Source organism: Callithrix jacchus, chromosome 3 (assembly GCF_049354715.1).
Source record: "Callithrix jacchus isolate 240 chromosome 3, calJac240_pri, whole genome shotgun sequence".
Lineage (NCBI taxonomy): Eukaryota > Metazoa > Chordata > Mammalia > Primates > Cebidae > Callithrix > Callithrix jacchus.
Genome location: NC_133504.1, coordinates 151,732,396 through 151,755,233, shown reverse-complemented (window position 1 = coordinate 151,755,233; position 22,838 = coordinate 151,732,396). Strand labels below are relative to the sequence as shown.

The window sequence follows — 22,838 nt, the reverse complement described above, 5'->3', positions numbered from 1 at the left end:
ACCTGTAGTCCCAGCTACTTGGGAGCCTGAGGCAGGAGAATCGCTTTAACCCAGGAGGTGAAAATTTCAGTGAGCCAAGATCACACCACTGCAGTCCAGCCTAGGTGACAAGAGCGAGACTCGGTCTCAATAAAAAAAGAATGTTTATAGCAGCTTTACTTGTAATGTCTGAAAAAATTGGAATCAACCCAAATGTCTGTCAGTAGTACAGCAGAGAAACAAATTGTGGTATACTCGTACAATGGGATATTATCTGGCAATAAAAGAGAATGAACTACTTTTCTCACTGGCAATATAGATGTATCTCCAGCAAGGAACTTTAATTTTTTCCCCCACATTTTAGAGCATTTATTAGTTATACCTTATTTCTGATATAAATTCCTGGGAAAAGTTATCAGAAAAGAAGGACGTCTGGGAAGATAAAACAATAGGTAGTCTATTTAGTTACACAACACGTTGACAGTTTTTATCTTCATCCTCAGAGATGACATTATAAAATTCATCTTAATTTGCCCTCATTTTCCTTTAGGTACTTAGAGGCTATGTTATTCGAGGTACAGACTTAAAGCAATTATATCATCTCAGTGAATTGTACATTTTATTATTACATAGTGACCAATCCTCCTTCCCCTATAATCCTTTTTGCCTAAAAATGTATTTTATCTGATATTAGTATAGCTGTACAAGAATCAGTGACTTCTGGTAACTGCTTACCTAGTTCACTTTTACCTATTCATTTACTTTCAACTTCTCTGTGTATCTTTGTTTTGTGTCTCTTATAAACAACTTATAGATGGGTTTCGTTGTTTTTAATCCCAACTGAAAATACATGTCTTTTGAATGGTAAGTTTGGTGCATTTAATTTTCTTGTAATTACTAACTTTTTAAATTACTATTATCTTGTCTTGAGCTCTCTGCTTAATTTTTCTCTTTTCCCGCCTTCTTCAGAATTAATAAAGTTTTTGTATCCATATTTAAGTTATATAATTTGTTTTCATTCATTTAGAGATTACCCTTAACATTTAAAAAATTTTTCATTGTAATTCTTTCAATTTTTAATGGGTATCTCAGTAAGGATGTAAGGTCAAATGTTGTATTTTTAAATCACTCATATTTTCTGAGTGCTATTATGCAACCAACTTGAATCCTTAACATTTTAATATTCATTATTAAAAATCTAAAATCAATATCTCTACTTTCTACCTAAACAACAGAAGAACTTTAAAACTCTAGCCACTTTGTCTCCTAATTTATATGTTAATTGTTTTTATTTTAGGTCAAACTTGGTCTTAACCCCCAAGTTGTTGTTGTTATTGTATGCAGTTTAATTTTTAATAGTTCAAAAAATTCAAAAAACGGTTGCTTCTGATGTGGGGAGGAACGAGGTACAGGGAGATTTTGGGGAGTGATGGAAAGGTTCTATATCTTCATAAGAATATATGTTACAAGGGTGTGTGTATCTGTTAACAACCAGCACTGTACATTCTGGACTGGTACAGTGGTTCATGCCTGTAGTTCCAGCACTTTGGGAGGCTGAGGTGGGTGGATCACTGCAGGACAGGAGTTCAAGACCCCAGCCTGGCCAATACAGTGAAACCCCATTCTACTAAAAATACAAAAACATTAGCTGAGCATAGTGGCACATGCCTATAATCCTGGCTACTCAGGAGGCTGAGACAGGAGAATCACTTGAACCTGAGAGGCAGAGGTTGCAGTGAGTCCAGATGGCACCACTGTAACTCCAGTGTCTAATCCAGAGGCAGCAGAATTAGACTCCATCTCAAAACAAAAACTGTACATTCAGGAGTTATACATTTCATTGCATGTGAGTTTTACCTCTAAAAAAATCTCCATATGTGGAAATAGATTACTAAGTAGCTATTTGATAATAGTAAAGAATTCGTCTTGATTTTTAAAAGTCTGATAATAGTCTTGTGGCTGTATTTTTTAAAAAGCTTAGTTTTTTTTTTTGTCTTATTTGTTTTTATTTTATTTTTTTTATTGCATTTTAGGTTTTGGGGTACATGTGAAGAACATGCAAGACTATTGCATAGGTACACACATGGCAGTGTAATTTGCTGTCTTCCTCTCCATCACCTATATCTGGCATTTCTCCCCATGCTCTCTCCCCCCAACTCCCCACCCCCCACTGTCCCTCCCCTATTTCCCCCTGACAGACCCCAGTGTGACGCTCCCCTCCCTGTGTCCGTGTGTTCTCATTGTTCAACATCCGCCTATGAGTGAGAACATGTGGTATTTCATTTTCTGTTCTTGTGTCAGTTTCCTGAGAATGATGATTTCCAGCTTCATCCATGTCCCTACAAAGGACAAGAACTCATCGTTTTTGATGGCTGCATAATATTCCATGGTGTATATGTGCCACATTTTCCCTGTCCACTCTATCATCGATCGGCATTTGGGTTTTTTCCAGGTCTTTGCTATTGTAAACAGTGTTGCAATGAACATTTGTGTGCATGTGTCCTTATAGTAGAACGATTTATAATCCTTTGGATATATACCTAGTAATGGGATTGCTGGGTCAAATGGAATTTCTATTTCTAGGTCCTTGAGGAATCGCCACACTGTCTTCCACAATGGTTGAACTAATTTACACTCCCACCGGCAGGGTAAAAGTGTTCCTGTTTCTCCACATCCGCTGCAGCATCTGTTGTCTCCAGATTTTTTAATGATTGCCATTCTAACTGGCGTGACATGGTATCTCAATGTAGTTTTGATTTGCATTTCTCTAATGACCAGTGATGATGAGCATTTTTTCATATATTTGTTGGCCTCATGTATGTCTACTTTGTAAAGTGTCTGTTCATATCCTTCACCCACTTTTGAATGGGCTTATTTGTTTTTTTCTTGTAAATCTGTTTGAGTTCTTTGTAAATTCTGGATATCAGCCCTTTGTCAGATGGGTAAATTGCAAAAATTTTTTCCTATTCTGTTGGTTGCCGATTCACTCTAATGACTGTTTATTTTGCCGTGCAGAAGCTGTGGAATTTGATTAGGTCCCATTTGTCTGTTTTGGCTTTTGTTGCCAATGCTTTTGGTTTTGGTCATGAAGTCCTTGCCTACGCCTATGTCCTGAATGGTTTTGCCTAGATTTTCTTCTAGGGTTTTTATGGTGTCAGGTGTTATGTTTAAGTCTTTAATCCACCTGGAGTTAATTTTAGTGTAAGGTGTCAGGAAGGGGTCCAGTTTCTGCTTTCTGCACATAGCTAGCCAGTTTTCTCAACACCATTTATTAAACAGGGAATCCTTTCCCCATTGCTTGTTTTTGTCAGGTTTGTCAAAGATTGAATGGTTGTAGATACGTTGTGTTGCCTCCAAGGCCTCTGTTCTGTCCCATTGGTCTATATTTCTGTTTTGGTACCAGTACCATGCTGTTTTGACTACTGTAGCCTTGTAGTATAGTTTGAAGTCCAGTATGTGATGCCTCCTGCTGTGTTCTTTTTGCTTAGAATTGGCTTGGGTATGCAGGCTCTCTTTTGGTTCCATATGAAGTTTAAGGTGAAAAGCCTAGTTTTTTAAGAGATCATCTAAAATATTTAAGGATGTAATGGTATGATGCTTGGAATTTACTTCAGAATATTCATGAGGTAGTAGATATGGATGAAATGAAACATATTTGATTACATGTTTATAATTGTTAAAACTTGGTGGATGAATTGAATTTTTAAAAATGTTCCATCAGGGCCAGTCACAGTGGCTTATGCCTGTAATCCCAGCACTTTGGGAGGCTAAGGTGGGTGGATCACCTGAGGTCAGGAGTTCAAGACCAGCCTGACCAACATGGTGAAACCCTGTCTCTACTAAAACACAAAAATTAGCTTGTTGTGGTGGCACATGCCTGTAAGGCCAGCTACTCAGGAGGCTGAGGCAGGAGAATCACCTGGACCTGGGAGGTGGAGGTTGCAGTGAGTCGAGTTTGTGTCACTGCATTCCAGACTGGTCAACAGAGTAAGACTCTGTCTCAGAGAAAAAGAAATGTTCTGTCAGGTTTTAAATACTACTTTATCCATGTTACAAAATTTCTATCTGCATGTTAGAAAATTTTCATAAAACAAAGTGCAAAAAAGGCATTATGTACATTGTGGTCATATGTTTATGTACATACAACCTCCTCTTTGAAATCTAGAACAAAAATGTTTACAAAGAAATGTTAAGAGCTGTATACAGGTATGTGTAAAGACAGTCTGAAATATACTCCAGACTCTTAAATAGTTCCCTCTCCTAGTGAGATATGCTGAACTATTTTATAAGCTGAATATGGACTGATAAATATGGTTTATATATATTCAGTTTATAAGATAGTTGACCATATCTCACACTTCAGTGCACAGCCAACCTGAATATTAAGGATTTTTAAAATAATTGAATGTTTATTGAATATTAAAAATAATATAAATATCTATGTATACATATATACAGCTCTTTCAGTCAGTTCATTCACATGGGGATCATCTCACCCTGAAACATCCCCTATACGGCTTGAATTTCTTTACAATGAGCATTTATTAGCTTTGGAACTGGAAAAGCAAATTTTTGTAGAAGATTGAACAGTAAGACAAGAGGTAAATGAAAGCTTGAGACCATACTATATCAAGTGATTTGAAAATTCTTGGATGAAGAGTATGTCTCAGAGTTTTCAAAAACGCTTTGATGAAAAGTATTTCGGCTGACCTTTCTGAATACATGGAAATTGTATTTCAAAAAGTTGTTTCTTTTGAGACCTATAATATTTAAAATGTTTTAATTTATTGTAATATTTTTATGCCATAATATTTTTTCCTCACTTCTTGATAGACTCAACTTTTAAATTAGACTGATGTCTCTAATGATAATGTAGCTTTTACAATTTCTGTTACAGTTCATTTTAGAAAACTTTTCTGTTAAATAATGTACTTCATATCATTTAATATCAACTCATGAATTTATTGAGCACCTGAATAAATTTGCAATGTAGCAAGTGTTTAGAAGAAGACACGGTTCTTTCTCTGTTCTTCCCATTGGGTCCCTCCCACAACATGTGCGAATTCAAGATGAGAATTCTGTAAACAGGTTATATGTACATGAAACAACTAGAAAGATCTTCTAAGGTACCATTTATGCAGCTGCTGGGTAGTATGATACTTAAGGGACACCAGAAAAGTAAAGGGTGATCATGGAGTAGAGAGCATTTGCAATACTTTTTAGCCATTAGATGTTAATGTTCATTATGCTGCAAACCAAACAAGTGCTCTGTGGGTTATATATACTTAACTGATACAGATTTATGTTGCAAATGTGTAGAAAAGGATCTGGAAGGATACATATCAAACCGACCTGTGTTTGTATCTTATTTCTGAGGGAGAACAGGTTGGATGGTCTGATTTTTGTTAGAACTAGTAAATATGGTCCATATTCAGTTTATAAAATTGTTGACCATGTCTCACACTTTATTGCACAGCCAACCTGAATATTAAGGATTTTTAAAATAATTGAATGTTTATTGAATATTTTAAAAATAATACAAATATGTGTCTATGTATACATATATACACATGATGTCAGTTAAAAATGACTGTATCACTTTTAATGTACAGGTATGTATTAGTCTGTTTTCATGCTGCTGATAAAGACAGACCCAAGACTGGGCAATATACAAAAGAAAGAGGTTTAATGGACTTAGAGTTCCACGTGGTTAGGGAAGCTTCACAATCATGGCAGAAGGTGACAGGTACGTCCACATGGCAGCAGACAAGAAGAGAGCTTGTACAGGGAAACTCCCCTTTTTAAAACCATTAGATCTCACGAGATTTATTCACTATCACAAGAACAGCACAGGAAAGACCTACCCCCATGATTCAGTTACCTCCCACTGGGTCTTTCCCACAATATGTGGGAATTCAAGATGAGATTTGGATGGGACACAGCCAAACCATATCATTCGCCCCTAGCCCCTCCCAAATCTTATGTCCTCACATTTCAAAACCAGTCATGCCTTCCCAGCAATCCCCCAAAGTCTTAACTAATTTCAGCATTAACTCAGAAGTCCACAGTCCAAAGTCTCATCCAAGACAAGGCAAGTCCCTTTTGCCTGTGAGCCTATAAAATCAAAAGCAGGTTTGTTACTTCCTAGATACCATGGGGGTACAGGTATTGGGTAAATACAGTCATTCCAAAAGGGAGACATTCACCAAAACAAAGGGGCTACAGGCCCCATGCAAATCTGAAATCCAGCAAGGCAGTCATATCTTAAAGCTCCAAAATGATCTCCTTTGACTTCATGTCTCACCTCCAGATCATGCTGATGCAAAAGGTGGGCTCCCACAGTCTTGGGCAGCTTCACCCCTATAGTTTTGCGGGGTATAGCCCCACTCCTGGCTGCTTTCAGGGGCTGACGTTGAGTGTCTGCGGCTTTTCCAGGTGCACAGCGCAAGATGTTAGTGGATCTATCATTCTGGGATCTGGACAGCAGTGGCCCTCTTTTCACAACTCCACTAGGCAATGGAGTTCTTACACACTGCCCTAACAGAGGTTCTTTATGAGAGCCCAGCCCCTGCAGCAAACTTCTGCCTGGGCATCCAGGTGTTTCCCATACATCCTCTGAAATCTAGGCAGAGATTCCCAAACCTCAGTTTGTGCACCCACAGGCTCAACACCACATGGAAGCTGCCAAGGCTTGGGGCTTCCACCCTCTGAAGTGATAGCCAGAGCTGTACCTTGGCCCCTTTTAGTCAGAGCTGGAGTAGCTGGGCACCAAGACCCTAGACTGCACACAGCAGAGGGACCCTGGGCCCAGCTCAGGAAACCATTTTTTCTTCTTAAACTCGGGCCTGTGATACGAGGGTCTGCCACAAAGGTCTCTGACATGCCCTAGTGACGTTTACCCCATTTTCTTGGTGATTAACGTTCAGCTCCTTGTTAGTTATGCAAATTTCTGTACCTGGCTTGAATTTCTCCTCAGAAAATGGAATTTTCTTTTCTATCACATTGTAAGACTGCACATTTTTGAAACTTCTATGCTCTGTTTCCCTTTTAAAACTGAATGCCTGGGCCAAGCACAGTGGCTCACGCCTCTAACCCCCGCACTTTGGGAGACTGAGGTGGGCGAATCACGAGATCAAGAGATTGAAACCATCCTGGACAAAATGGTGAAACTCTTCTTTACTAAAAGTACAGAAATTAGCTGGGCATGAGGGCACATGCCTGTAGTCTCAGCTACTTGGGAGGCTGAGGCAGGAGAATCGCTTGAAGCGGGGAGGCAGAGGTTGCAATGAGCTGAGATTGCACCATGCACTCCATGATAAAGTGAAACTCTCTCTCAAGAGAAAACCTGAATGCGTTTAACAGCACCCAAATCACCTCGTGCATCTTTGCTGCTGAGAAATTTCTTCTGCCAGATACTCTAGATCGTCTCTCTCAAGTTGCAAGTTCCTCAGGGGCAAAATGCTACCAGTCTCTTTGCTTAAAACATAATAGGAGTCACCTTTGCTCCAGTTTTCAACAAGTTCCTCATTTCCATTTGAGACCACCTCAGCCTGGGCCTTATTATCCATATTGCTGTCAACATTTTGGGCAAAGCCATTCAACAAGTCTCTAGGAAATTCCAAACTTTGTTACATTTTCCTATCTTCTGAGCCCTCCAAACTGTTCCAACCCCTGCCTGTTACCCAGGTCCAAAGTTGCTTCCACACTTTCAGATATCTAGAGCAGCACCTGACTCTACTGGTACTAATTTACTGTATTAGTCCATTTTATTTTATTTATTTTTTATTGCATTTTAGGTTTTGGGGTACATGTGCAGAACATGCAAGATAGTTGCATAGGTACACACGTGGCAGTGTGATTTGCTGCCTTCCTCCCCTTCACCCACATCTGGCATTTCTCCCCATGCTATCCCTCCCCAGCTCCCTACCTGCTGTCCCTCCCCCATTCCCCCCAATAGACCCCAGTGTGTAGTGCTCCCCTCCCTGTGTCCATGTGTTCTCATTGTTCATCACCTGCCTATGAGTGAGAACATGTGGTATTTCATTTTCGGTTCTTGTGTCAGGTTGCTGAGAATTATGTTCTCCAGATTCAATCATGTCCCTACAAAGGACACGACCTCATCGTTTCTTATTGCTGCATAATATTCCATGGTGTATATGTGCCACATTTTCCCAGTCCAGTCTATCATCAATGGGCATTTGGGTTGGTTCCAGGTTTTTGCTATCGTAAACAGGGCTGCAATGAACATTCGTGTGCATGTGTCCTTATAGTAGAAAGATTTATAGTCCTTTGGATATATACCCAGTAATGGGATTGTTGGGTCAAATGGAATTTCTATTTCTAGGTCCTTGAGGAATTGCCACACTGTCTTCCACAATGGTTGAACTAATTTACACTCCCACCAGCAGTCTTCCTATTCCTCCACATCCTCTCCAGCATCTGTTGTCTCCATATTTTTTAATGATCGCCATTCTAACTGGTGTGAGATGGTATCTCAATGTAGTTTTGATTTGCATTTCTCTGATGACCAGTGATGATGAGCATTTTTAATGTTTGTTGGCCTCATGTATGTCTTCTTTTGTAAAGTGTCTATTCATATCCTTTCCCCATTTTTGAATGGGCTTGTTTTTTTCTTGTAAATCTGTTTGAGTTCTTTGTAAATTCTGGATATCAGCCCTTTGTCAGATGGGTAAACTGCAAAAATTTTTTCCCATTCTGTTGGTTGCCGATTCACTCTAATGACTGTTTATTTTGCCGTGCAGAAGCTGCGGAGTTTGATTAGGTTCCATTTGTCTATTTTGGCTTTTGTTGCCAATGCTTTTGGTTTTGGTCATGAAGTCCTTGCCTACTCCTATGTCCTGAATGGTTTTGCCTAGATTTTCTTCTAGGGTTTTTATGGTGTCAGGTGTAATGTTTAAGTCTTTAATCCATCTGGAGTTAATTTTAGTGTAAGGTGTCAGGAAGGGGTCCAGTTTCTGCTTTCTTCACATGGCTAGCTAGTTTTCCCAACACCATTTATTAAGTAGGGAATCCTTTCCCCATTGTTTGTTTTTGTCAGGTTTGTCAAAGACTGTATGGTAGTAGATATGTTGTGTTGCCTCCAAGGCCTCTGTTCTGTCCCATTGGTCTATATTTCTGTTTTGGTACCAGTACCATGCTATTTTGACTACTGTAGCCTTGTAGTATAGTTTGAAGTTCAGTAGTGTGATGCCTCCCACTGTGTTCTTTTTGCTTAGAATTGACTTGGGTATGCAGGCTCTCTTTTGATTCCATATGAAGTTTAAGGTGTTTTTTTCCAGTTCTGTGAAGAAGGTCATTGGTAGCTTGATGGGGATAGAGTGGAGTCTGTAAATTACTCTGGGCAGTATGGCCATTTTCACGATACTGATTCTTCCTAACCATGAACATGGAATGTTTCTCCATCTGTTTGTGTCCTCTCTTATTTCGTTGAGCAGTGGTTTGTGGTTCTCCTTGAAGAGGTCCTTTACGTTCTTTGTAAGTTGTATTCCTAGGTATTTTATTCTCTTTGTAGCCATTATTCTCTTCGTAGTTCATTTTTGATTTGGCTCTCTTTCAGTCTGTTATTGGTGTATAGGAATACTTGTGGTTTTTGCACATTGATTTTGTATCCTGAGACTTTGCTGAAGTTGCTTATCAGTTTCAGGAGATTTTGGGCTGAGATGATGGGGTCTTCTTGATATACAATCATGTCGTCTGCAAATAGAGACAATTTGGCTTCCTCCTTTCTTATTTGAATACCCTTTATTTCTTTTTCTTGCCTGATTGCTCTGGCTAGAACTTCCAGTACTATATTGAATAGAAGTGGTGAGAGAGGGCATCCTTGAGTTGATCTTCGACCTCTGATATCCTTTCTTCTGCTTGGTCAATTCGGCTGTTGAGACTTGTACATGCTTCGCGAAGTTCTCGTGTTGTGTTTTTCACCTCCATCAATTCACTCATATTCCTCTCTAAGTTGTCCATTCTTCTTATCATTTCCTCAAATCTTTTTTCAACGTTCTTAGTTTCTTTGCATTGAGTTAGAACATGTTCTTTTAGCTCACGAAAGTTTCTCATTACCCACCTTCTGAAGTCTGATTCTGTCATTTCATCACACTCATTCTCCGTCCAGCTTTGTTCCCTTGCTGTTGAGGGATTGTGGTTCCTTGTAGGAGGTGAGGTGTTCCGGTTTTGGGTGTTTTCCTCCTTTTTGCGCTGGTTTCTTCCCATCTTTGTGGATTTATCCACCTGTCGTCTGAGAAATTGCTGACTTTCCGATTGGGTGTGGAAGTCCAGATTGTTGATGATGAAGTATTTCTGTTTCTTAGTTTTCCTTCTAACAGTCTAGCCCCTCTGCTGTAGGACTGCTGAGGTCCACTCCAGGCCCTGCTTGCCTGGGGAACACCTGTAGCAGCTGTGGAACGGTGAGGGTTGCTACCAGTTTCTTCTTCCACTAACTTTGTCCCAGAATGATGCCTGCTAAATGTCAGTCTGATCAGTCCTTTGTGAGGTGACTCTTTGGATATATGGCGGTCAGGGAGCTGCTTGAGGAGACAGTCTGTACTTTATAGGAGCTCAAGTGCTGAGCTGTGAGCTCTGTTGTCATTCAGGGCTGCTAGGCAGGTACGTTTAAGTCTGCTGCAGCGGAACTCATAAAGCCCCTTTTTCTCCTCAGGTGCTCTGTCCTGGGGAGTTAGGGCTTTATTTATGAGTATCCATTGCACTGTCCTGCCCAGCAAGGAGGCAGTCTAGTCACTGTCTGCCTGCTGAGGCTATGCTGAGCTGCTCTGGGCTCCGCCCTGCTGCCATGCGCTCCACCCTGCTGCCGTGTGTAATTCCCTGTAGTCCTGTTTATATGGATGTGGTTAGAACTGCTGTGGCGATGGCAGACTCCGTAATGGTGGACTCTCTTTGTTATGGCGGGTTGCCTTGGCAATGGCGGGTTGCCTCGGCAACGGCAGGCTGTGTCAGCAATGGCAGAGTACCTCCGTAGGGGTGGAGTGCTTGGTAATGGCGGATGCCCCTCTACCACCGAGCTGCACCGTACTGGGTTCAGCTGTGCTTGCCGTGAAACTCTCAACCCCGAGCGTTTCCAATTGCTGTTTTGTTTGTTTTTGTGGGGGTGGGACCTACTGAGCCTGATCACCTGGCTCCCTGCCTTAGAGCCCTTTTTTTTTTAAGTTGAACGGTTGACTCTCTCCCAGGTGTTTCAGTCACCTGCTGAAAGGGCGCCGGGATCTTTGTGATTTCCCGTGCAGCGACCCACTGCACCGACTGAAACAACATCGCTGCCTGGGAATCTCCTAGCCTGGCTTACTGTTTTAAGTCCCGTTTAATCAGATGAACGTGCTAATCTGCTTTCCCAAATCTCAAATTGCCAGTTTAACAGGGCAACCAGACCAGTCAGTGTATTTTGTACGGAGTTGTGCTGTGCTGCAGTTCCGGCCGAAATGGCTGCACCGGCCGAAATGGCTGCACCAGCCGAAACAGCCATGCTGGCAGCCCGTGGGGCTCCTACACCTGGGAATCTTCTGGTCTGTGGGCAATAAAGATCCATCTGGAAATGTGACGTCCACCCACCCTCTGCGCTTTCACTGGGAGCTGCAATCCTGAGTTGCTCCTATAGCGCCATGTTCTCCTCTCTCTCGTATTAGTCCATTTTCACACTGCTGATAAAGACATACCCAAGACTGGATAATTTATTAATTTTTTTAAAAGAGGCTTAATGGACTTATAAATTTACGTGGCTGGGGAAGCCTTACAACCATGGTAGAAAGTGAAAGGCATGTCTCACATGGCGGTAGACAAGAGAAGAGAGCTTGTGCAGAGCTTAAAACTATCAGATCTCAGGAGACTTATTCACTAGCATGAGAACGGCAAGGGAAAGGCCTGCGCCTTTGATTCAGTTACATCCCACCAGGTCCCTCCCACAACACGTGAGAATTCAAGATGAGATTTGGGTGGGGACACAGCCAAACCATGTCAGTGTAAGAGAGTTATAGCTTCCTTTTAATTCTCATTCTCTTAGTTTAAGTCACTGAAAAATCATCTACGTTTTAGGTGGTTTGCTCCCTTTTCCCACGGAATCTAGTTGTAAAAGCTTGTAACGTGTATTTAGGGTAGGGTTTCCAATATTAAAACCTAAAAATATATTTGTCTTAATTATTTTCAAGGTTGTTTAATCTCTATTTTATTAGAAAAAAAGTTTCTATTAAATGTAACCTATAGGGAAACCTCATCTATGAATAAGTCATTATCTAGAAAGTTTACTTAGCTGATTATTTGCTACAAAGCTGAAGAAAGGAAAAGCCTCAGATTAACCAAATAAAATTACATAGGGAATTCACTTAGAGGCTTTGTATTTTTATCAAATAGTTCTAATAATGTAGTCTTATGATGGATTTCTAGATTCGCATCAAATTAGGATGGAAAGGACTTACTAGGGACAAACATACTACTATTGAGAGGTTCTAATGGATAACTCTTTAACAAAGGACAAAACCACATAAGTGGAAATGAAGACCACATAAGTGGAAATGAAAGGAACAAGGAAGAAATGTTGAAAACAAGTGAGACAGAAGAGAGGGAGTAAGAAAGGAAGGAAAGAACAGGATGTGATACATAATTCCTGTGCATGGTTTTGCAGTTTTACTAGAAATGTATGTGCTCATACACTATATATGTATATATATATTGCTTAAAGTTTTTATCTTTTATTTGTGCATCTATACAAGTTATTCTTCCTATAAAAAGTCAAATATTACATACTACCTTAATTCTGCCTCTCTTCAGAGATGTAAGCATAGTTACATGCATGTTCTTTTAACCTTTTCTGTGCTTTATATTATATGCACAGAATTATATATAATAATTATAAAATATTATTTTATAAGCCTATAAAAATGACAAAGCATAAATTCTGTACTCTAGATACTGTTCCTAACTTGCTTTTTTCTCCTCTTCCACTTAATGGTATGTCTAGGAGCTTTATCTGTGTCAGTATAGAAAGCTCTACTCCAACATTATTTTTTTTAACCTACTGTAGAAGTAATTTATGGTTTATCATTTATTTTGTCATTCCCAATAGATGGATTTGTTTTAGGTTGCTTTCATATTTCTCATCTTTATAAACAATGGTGTTTTGATCCCCTTTGAATTCATCTTTATTTTTCTAAGGTAAGTACTAGAAACCAGAATTGCTAGGCCATTGGACATGCATATGTTGAGTGTTTCTTTATAGCCTGCACCCTCCACATTGGCTTTACCATATTATACTCTCCATCTTGCTAATGATTATTTACGTTTTTTTCTTCTTTCTTATAGGGTTTACTAGCACTGGGCATCAGTAAGTCTGTTCAAACACCAGATCCTTCTCATCCGTAAGGACCTTGTCTTATTTTGTTTTTGTTATTTTTGGCGACAAGTCATTGAAATAAAAAATTTTAGAAATCTCCTGCAATTTATATACCTGCAGTTGGTTAAAGATTTGGTCATTTCTTCCACTGTAGTATCTAAAATGCAGAACTCACCACTGTGTCAAAGTAAATTCAAGGTATATTGAAAATGGAGTTATTTTTATGCTTTGCAGCACAGCATGGTGATCTTGTTTTCTTCATATTTGATAGTAATGCACATATTTTGATTTTAGAGGTCTGTTTTATTTTGAACCAAGGAAACATATATTCTAGATTTAGACTCATAGGCTACCCAATCTAAAATTTTTGGTAACTTCTTTTAGTCCTGTTTGTGATTAACAAAATATTTGTTAATATTTCAGAATTATTTATTTGTAAAATGAGTATACTTTTTAGAAAGTATTATTTTGAATCGTAGCCATTATTTGATGGAGAGATTTTTTTTCTATTGCTTCTTTAACATAACCATCTAAAATTTTTGAATTTCACATGCATCATTTTAAGACTAGCCTCAGTAATAGAATTTGATAAATCTTAAGGCCAAAAAAAAAGCAGTTTTACTTCTGTAAAGGCATCTACCTCTGTTCTTTAGAAATGCCTTTCTTTACTTGAAAGCAATACTACTGTTTTCCTATAAATGATATACTTGAATGTTCTGTAACTGTCAGTAAGCTAATATAGAGAATAGTTCTCTAGTGTGTTAATTACACATCATTACAGTGTTGTACCATCTTAAGAAAAATTTTTTTTCTTGGCCTGTTTTATATATGAAAGATTTTTAAAAAGGTAAAAATTTTAAATTTTAGGTTGTGAATATTTCTTCTCAAGGTATTTTTATAGACTACTTTAGTGCTGCCCAACAGAATTTTCTGCAATTGTGGAAATATTCTGTATATGTCCAGTATGGACAGCTAACTACATGTAGCTATTGAGCACTTGAAATGTGGCTAGTGCAACTGAAGAACTAAATTTTAAACTATATTTAGTTTTAATTTATTTAAATTTAAATTGCCACATGTGGCTAGTGGCTCATCATATCGGGCAGTTTAAGTCTGCATAATTAAAATTTTCAATAAGAATTAATAGTTTCTTGAAATCACCTAAAGTATAAGTAATGCCATTTATTTTAGATATTAATTTACTTTAACTTAAATAAACATATATTCTGTTTTACTTTGGGGGGAATCTTTAGAAGAAAGTAAATTTTTCTGAGTGAGCTGTCACATTGTCACATCTCTAAACTGGGAATTCCCTGTGGCAGGATTACATCTTTGCAAAAAGGAATTCCAAGAGCAGTTTGATTAATAATTCTTGTTTAAATTTGTATTTCTCAGAAGAGGGCCACTGAGTTTGAGTTTGGAACTAAATTTTCCAGGAAATGTTTTTATTAATGAGTGATGTTTTTCCTCCTCTAGTATGTTATTAATATATTTTTGAACACCTTTAATAATAGGTATTGTGTCAGTTCTTATAATAATACAAAATAATGTACATATTGATGAAGCATGCTTGAAAAATAATTGAGATTTTAACACCATGAAAACACTCAGAAAACTGAAGATCTTACTTCTTGTAATAGGTGAAAGTTGATGTGTGCTAACCTGTTCAGAACTAGCAATAAATTATGTGTTGTAAACTTCTGTATCCAGCATCAAAGTATGGGTAATATAAATCATAGACTGGCTGCACAAAAAGATGAAAACATTCAATTAAAAGCTACATTACAAGGAAATTTAAATGTTATCCTGTTCATTAAATATCTGAATGCATTTTTTAAAAGATTAATTTTACCAGGATTTGTGGCACATAACAGTAAAGTAGCTCTCTAAATCAAAATAGGCTATTTGGAAAAGAGATTAGAAAATACCTGAATTAAATGGTATTCACTTTATGTTTATGTATTTTCAAAGATCTTATAGTTTTTTTCCACTCTGCATATTGCTTTTCAAGCTTAGCACTTACATCTTAATATAAAATTATAACATCTTGATATACTGAGTCTTTTTCTTTTTTATTGACCTATTAAGCTTATATTTTAAAGGAAACCATTCGTATTTCTTGCAAACTATATTCTTTTCTATTTTTCAGGTATGGATTTTCGAATATGCGCTATATTTCTTCACTAATTAGTGGTGTTGGTATTTTCATGATGGGTGCAGGACTATCTTGGTACCATGGAGTCATGGGATTGCTTCATCCTCAACCAATAGAATCCCTTCTATGGGTAATCCTCTTTTTTTCTCCCCAGTTTTGAAGTCTTATGACGTAGTGATTGTGTACAATAGAAGGCCTTTGTCATATTGGTGTTAAAGAATGACATACACCTTCTTGACTGTGTAATATAGGATTATGTATCTGTAATTTATTTTTTAGAATGTGACTGGACATGACCTCTAAATTCATAAGATTCAATGATGTTGAACAAGATCTCTGGAGGTACCAATTATCAAACCCTGCCTCCTCGTTTAAAATCTTGGGCAGTTGCATTAATTTCTCCAGTTACTGTTGAGGAATAAGAAAACCCTCTGTTCACTTTTGGTCCCAAGAATAGTCTCATTTCAATAATTAAAATATTCAGTCCCATGTAATAGGAAGCCTGCACTGGGGGAACAGGAGGATGGCAGGATGATCACCCGTATGATCCCCTCTAGGGCTCTGCTCCTCTCTCCTATTCCCTAGGCAGTGTTGAAAGTTGGGATAGGGGATAAAATTATACTACTTTACTGACTACACTGTTATTTTGCATTGGTTTCCTCTGGCCTTTGTAGATGTTTAAAGCTGTCTTTTTCCCCCCCATGGGCACTTCTTGGAGATTACCCTGCTTGGCTGCTCTGGCTATGGCTGCCCAAATTGGTCACATAGCCTACCCTCTCAGCTCTGCATCTCATGGTATGGTTCCAGACAGTGCTGAAGTTGTCTTGCATTTGTAAAGAATGCCCTTTGAGCAGTTGATCTCCTTATAAAAGACTCCTAGGGACCCGTGTGTTAAAACAGACATCTGTAACACACTTTCCATGGGAGTGCAGGTTTTTTTTTTTTTTTGAATCAAGCCTAGTGATCTACTCTGCTGCCAATATTAGTTAATAGACTTGCATATGATGTATCACTCAGGTATGCATCAGACAGTTAGCTGTGATATCCAGTATCCAGGGGGCACACATCAAGCTTACTGAGCAATCTTAGCAGCTCAACAGCTTTCACCAAAGAAATCTTCACTTTTGGCCACCTCAACCTCTTCTTCCTATATGGTCTAGAAGATGTGAAGTTAGCATGTAGTCTAGTGGGTAGAGGCCCCAGGCTTGGGCTACCTTCTGTGCAAGCCCTGAATAGATGGTATAATACCTTTTTTGGAATGTGGGCATATTAGTACCTGTTTTCTTCTGTATTTTGGGTTGTAGTCGAAACTAGACACAATTAGTCTGTTTAGTTCTTTAATATCCTGCTAGATCATACAAATCTACTTAATAAGCCCATTACTCTAAGCTTATTTGTTATTCTCTAGTTTCCTATAGTTCTGATTGACTAGTTTCTTACCATAATACATTTCATATCATTAAAACAAACAAATGTATTTCCTCCATTCTGAAAAGATTTGGCCACATTATGGGTACTTCATTGTCCTAGCTTTCTTCTAATTTGTACAGCATCACTTTACAGAGGCAACGCAGTCTCTGGAGTTAGAGATTAGGTAATTAGTTAAATTTTCAGTTCTGGATAAGTTTTAAAACTTGTAAATGCTCTTGTGTCTTTCATTAACGAAATGGGTTTCCATTAGACTATGGCCCTGTTTAAAATAGTGTTGGACTGGGTTCAAAGTTTTCAAACATCTATTTTAGGAAAGCCTGGGGTTCTAAACATTGCTGAAAATTCTGTAGATGTTTCGTTCATATTTCATTAAAATAAAATTGTGTTGCTAGGTTAACTCTTTTTCTTTTTCTTTTTTTTTTTTTTTACCCAGCACTAAAGCTTTTCTTGCCATCTTTAATTCAAGAGTGTCCTGGGATTACAGGGAATGTGGTGTTACAAAACAAAAAAAAATTGGTTACTGTTTAGAACTGTTTATCTTTCTGAATCAGGATTTTCTTGATATTAGACATCCAAGTAAAATCCAGAAATTACTTGAGTTTGGGTGTGGCTCTTCTGTATCTGGTGTCCACAACTCCTGATGTCAGATCATATCTCATTGTCCTTACCTGAGTTGTTTCCCATTAATGACCTTATTGTCTGGCTTAGATTTGAGTTTATGTTTTTGGTTTAGACATTACAGACTTTATATATGAATAATTGTGATTGCAAGTACTTAATGTATGCTTTATTTTAATATTTCTTCCCTAGGCCTATTGTATTTTAGCAGGATCATTATTATCTGAAGGAGGTATGTACTGTCACAAAGTATGTCTCTATTCTTAATTTAGTAATATATATTCACCTGTTCATTATTATAGTTTGCTAAGTTCTGTTGATTAAAGAAAAGTAAGTGTGGGAATAGGCATCTAAGCGTTGTCTACTTTTAGGGAGTAGAGTCTTTGTGTAATGTACTGTGGTTGTTCCTATAATGGATAGCTGTAGGGCTGTGTGTAAGTATGCCCTGCCATGGGATGTCATCCTGGCCAGGGCTCATTTCTTCCTGTGTCCTGAGCTGCTAGGATAGGCTCAAGTAGGTGATAATCAGACAGATGCAGGACAATAACCGATGTGGTATGAAAGCACTCAGCAAGCTCACCGTATCTGTTGTCATCTTTGAACTCTGTGGTGTTAAAAGGTGTTCCTTACAATTTTCACTTTGCAAACATTATTCCTTGATTGAACCCACTACCACTACTATTGCTGTTACTCACTGAGTCAGTAAAAATTGGATAAATAATTATTTTACTTACTTAAAAGGGAAAGTATCTTTTATTTTTGAGTATCATAATACTCAAAACATTTGAAGTGGAGTATAAAAAACATAACTAAACTGAACTATTAAAAATCAGAGTTTAATAGTATGAATCAGAAGAATCCTGGCTCTTGTCATACAAATATTTCAAAGTGTTTGAAATATACAGCTATAGAAGAATGATGAGAGAACTGCTAATATCAGTATAAAACTGCCTGATTTACTGCTGTACTCATGTTTACTTCCGAAACATTTTAACTTTCTATGTATAATGTTCCCTTCATCTCTTTTTAAAATTAATATTGTTTTTAATTGACAGATCTTAATTGTGTAAGTTTATAGGGCCCTTCATCTTTGAAAGTCTATAAAATGGTTGTAACACCACGTGCCTCAAAAGACTGGGAGGCCCAAAAGTAATTGTGGCTAGTGTGGTGCTGCCAAATAGAAACTCTTTAATAAAATAAGGCTGTTGTTACTAGCAATTATATTTAGTTATTATGGTTTAGAATTACGGGGTTCACTTTAGTATAATGATTAATTAATAATCACTAGTTAACATAGAACTTTTCCTTATTGCCAACCCTGGTTCTAAAATGTTGTGCCTATTTGTTTATCTTTTGAGATGCCATCTTTAAAGTTTGGAGGCATGAAGTTTCTGTCTTGCTGATATGAATGCTTTTCTTTTAGCAACACTTCTTGTTGCTGTAAATGAACTTCGTAGGAGTGCTCGGACCAAAGGAATGTCGTTTTACAAATATGGTATGTAATTTAGAAATCAGGTGTTTGTTTCACCTCTTTTATTTGCTTAAAATTACTTAGTACTATTATTGTTTTGTTCCTAATAGATATGTACAAAATATATCTGAATAGTGTCCCTATGTGGCTCTTACATGTCCTTCATCCCTTATTAAAATGTAGTGTAGAAATTTGAACATGGATACCTTATATTGGGATTTGACTTAACTGAACTCAGTTATTTCTTTATATTGTTGTATAACTTGAGAAAGTAATTTGACCTTAGGTATCAGTTATTGTTGACATTTAAACCAAGAAATTATGTTTGCATTGAACAAGGTTTTGAAAATCATGATCTCTCATATACTTTTTAAATCTTAATTTATATATTGATTTTTAAAATGCATACTTATTAAAATGTTACCTGATAGTGTTAAGATTTTAGAAATTTTCTTTTCTTGTCTCTTCCCCAATGACTAAGTAATGGAAAGTCGTGATCCTAGTACAAATGTTATATTATTGGAGGATACTGCTGCAGTCTTGGGAGTTATAATAGCAGCCACTTGCATGGGCCTTACTTCTATAACAGGTAAATATTTCCTAAATTATAGGTGATTTATTTGTCCTACTTAAATAATTCTCTAATATTTGGGAATTTTCTCTTATATCATTGAATAATATTAAACCAATAAATTGTTAAATATTAATTCCATACTGATCATTGACTTGTATAAGACATTTGGTCAGCAAAAGTATTCAGGTTTATTTGAATTAAAAATGTCTCTAAATTAGAAATAAGGAAGGCTGGTATAGAGGATTTCTGTAATACTGTAAGTCTTTCTAACTGTGACTTAGAAAATTGTGCAATCACTCTGAACTTTTTATTTATATATTGAAAATGTAGATAATATTTGCCTTGTAACCTAATAGGTTTATTAAGAAAATACGAGAGCTTTAATGAACTCTAAAGTTCTAAACAAATATACAGTAGGCCCTCAAATAACATTGTTTTTCTCAACTTGATTTTCTTATAACATTGTTGAGAAAAAAAATCATTTCCTAACTGGGACCATTGTCTCTGTGGAGTTTGCTCATTCTTTATCTGCGTGGGTTTTCTTCAGGCAGTCCACCTTCCTCCCACATCACAGTGCTGTGCATGTTCAGTAAAATGGGGTGTCTAAATAGTCCCAGTCTAAGTGAGTGTGGGGGTGTGTGTAAGTGTGTCCTGCCATAGGATGGCATCCTGGCCAGGGCTGGTTAGGATAGGCTCAATTAGGTGATAATCAGACAGATGCAGGACAGTAACTGATGTATGAAAGCGCTCTGCAAGCCCACTTATTTGTGATTATTTTCGAATTATGTGGTGGTAAGAGGTGTTCCTTATAATTTTCACTTTGCAAACATTTATTCCTTGATTTAACCCACCACCACCATTACTGCCAGTACTCACTGATCTACCAAAAATTGGGTAAATAATTATTTTACCTAGTTTTTATTAAATTTTTAAATATATGTATGTAGCTCACATTTATTTCAGTGTTCAATATTAGACACTTTGGGTCTTAGAAGTTCAGTGATGTTTTTGTGACCAGAAATATGCCACAGGAACTCAACGCTTGTTTATATCAGTTAGCTTATGGTAAAATTGGTTTTGTTATATGTTGTTTCCTGTAAAGTCACAGTTTCTGAGAAGCTATTGACAACATAAGTGAGGACTTACTGTATATTGTGACTCTTGTTCATTTGTCTTTTTCCACCCATATTGCCAATAATAACTACTGTTACCTTCCTGTTTCTTTAAGTTGGTTCTGTCTTCATTTTGGTAGTGAATTAAGTGTTTTGAGGGCACTACAATATAGGTAAATGAAAAGACAAAATCTACTTAATTGTATTTTCTAAAGCAGGAGAACCATTTAACATGAAAAGACTCAATTTATGAAGTTGGAATTCTCTTGGAAAGGAACTTCTTCCATTCTTCTCTATTTGTCCTTACATATTTAAAATAATTTTAAGTGACAGGCTTCCACAGTTCTGCAGTGTTTCTTCAAATAGTCTGAAATATGAACACTTCTTTCTCATTTTGAGTGTGCATTTTAAGACCAAATCAACATTCTCTGTTGTTTATTGTGATCCAAAATATTTGTAAAAGTGTTGATTGTTTTTCTGGTTGACCATATAGTTTTAGACTGTTTTTGAACATAAATTATTAGCAAAATTTTAGGCTTAAGAAAAGTGTGACTTGATGCAAAAGTCAACTTTGAATAATTTGTTTTATTTTACATAATAATAGAAACCAATCAAATCAAACTTATAAAAATATGTAATGTATTTTAATGAATTAAATTTTACTTGATTAGCTAATTTAATCAAATTAAATTAAATAGCATGCCAAGAAATAAAAGTTTTCTTAAAAAAGGTGTTTTCTTTCAGCCAATACTTCTGTGATTTCTGTAAGAGTACATAAATGTACATATTTAAATAAAAATAACCCTTTAAATTTGGATTTCTAAAGAGCAGTATTTGATTTTGAGCTCTATAATTACAAAACTTCTAATGGATAATGTTTTACAAGTGTATCATTTTTAGCACTTAGTATAGATAAACAAGTATGCTTTTTAGTGTTACAGCTTAGCAAAATATATGTTTTATCAAGCATTTAAAGAGTTAAATATAATATTGATGACATTTTCTTTGGAATAAAAAGACTTCTAGTCATAAAAGCCATGTGTAAAATTTATTATAAAAATTTTAAATGTATTAGTGTCTGTTATATAAATACTACCTATACATTCATAGATGATAAACCAGCCTTTCTCATTGGTTCTGGGAGAGAAGCCTTAACAACCTAAGGCAAACATTAGCATCAGAATCATCTGAAGGGCTTAGGGAAACACAGAATGTGAAAACCCACATCCAGAATTTTTGATTCAGAAGGCCTGAAATGAGGCCTGAGAATTTGCTTTCCTACCAAGTTTTCAAGTGATGCTGCTGGTCCAGGAACCACACTTTGAGAACCACCACCTTGAGGCACCTATGGCATGTAATGATTAACTTCTCTCCTTTGTATCTAAAATGATACCAGCTATATATCATCCTTGGTTGGATGAGAAGAGTCACCCACATTATTTTCTGTAGGGCTTAATTGTCTTACAGAACATTAGTCAGAAGAAGACACAGAGGCCGGGCATGGTGGCTCAAGCCTGTAATCCCAGCACTTTGGGAGGCCGAGGCGGGTGGATCACGAGGTCAAGAGATCGAGACCATCCTGGTCAATATGGTGAAACCCCGTCTCTATTAAAAATACAAAAAAATTAGCTGGGCATGGTGGCGCATGCCTGTAATCCCAGCTACTCAGGAGGCTGAGGCAGGAGAATTGCCTGAACCCAGGAGGCGGAGGTTGTGGTGAGCCGAGATTGCGCCATTGCACTCCAGCCTGGGTAACAAGAGCAAAACTCTGTCTCAAAAAAAAGAAGACGACACAGAAAATGGTTTCTTTCAGCTTTTGATTTCACTGTTATTTTTGTCTATATGGTATAGGAAAAGTGCTATTGATGTATCTAAAAGAAATGGACTCTTCATTATGTCATTTTTTGGTATATGGTATCTCTAATCTGAATGTGCTCTGAAACTTCACATATGTAATGACAAATTACAAGTCAGAGATCTTAAACAATTATGTCACATAATATTCTTATGTAATATGGAGCAAGTTGTAGCATCCTCATTTTGTAGTATACTAAAATTATTAATAGTCATTAAAAGAAGTAGTTAAAGAAATTAGGACTAAATTTCAAGTGCCTTGATTTCCTAGTTCTGGTTCTTTGCTCTCTATA

The 22,838-nt window shown here is 37.1% G+C and overlaps 1 protein-coding gene and 1 long non-coding RNA gene across 3 annotated transcripts in view; both read left to right on the top strand.

Annotated features, from left to right (window-relative positions):
• Positions 1-22,838, top strand: part of SLC30A9 (solute carrier family 30 member 9) — a 98,761-nt gene that overhangs the window by 60,038 nt on the left and 15,885 nt on the right. For both annotated transcript variants that reach the window (XM_008993414.4, XM_035293795.3), the window contains 5 exons: positions 13,300-13,355; positions 15,480-15,615; positions 17,727-17,766; positions 18,958-19,029; positions 19,487-19,594. In XM_008993414.4, the coding sequence (XP_008991662.1) occupies positions 13,300-13,355; positions 15,480-15,615; positions 17,727-17,766; positions 18,958-19,029; positions 19,487-19,594 (412 nt within the window). The remainder of the gene's footprint in view (positions 1-13,299; positions 13,356-15,479; positions 15,616-17,726; positions 17,767-18,957; positions 19,030-19,486; positions 19,595-22,838) is intronic.
• LOC128931628 (uncharacterized) lies at positions 798-4,985 on the top strand. The gene is made up of 3 exons (XR_008480255.2): positions 798-843; positions 2,013-2,054; positions 2,563-4,985. It is a non-coding gene; the product is annotated as an uncharacterized LOC128931628 (long non-coding RNA).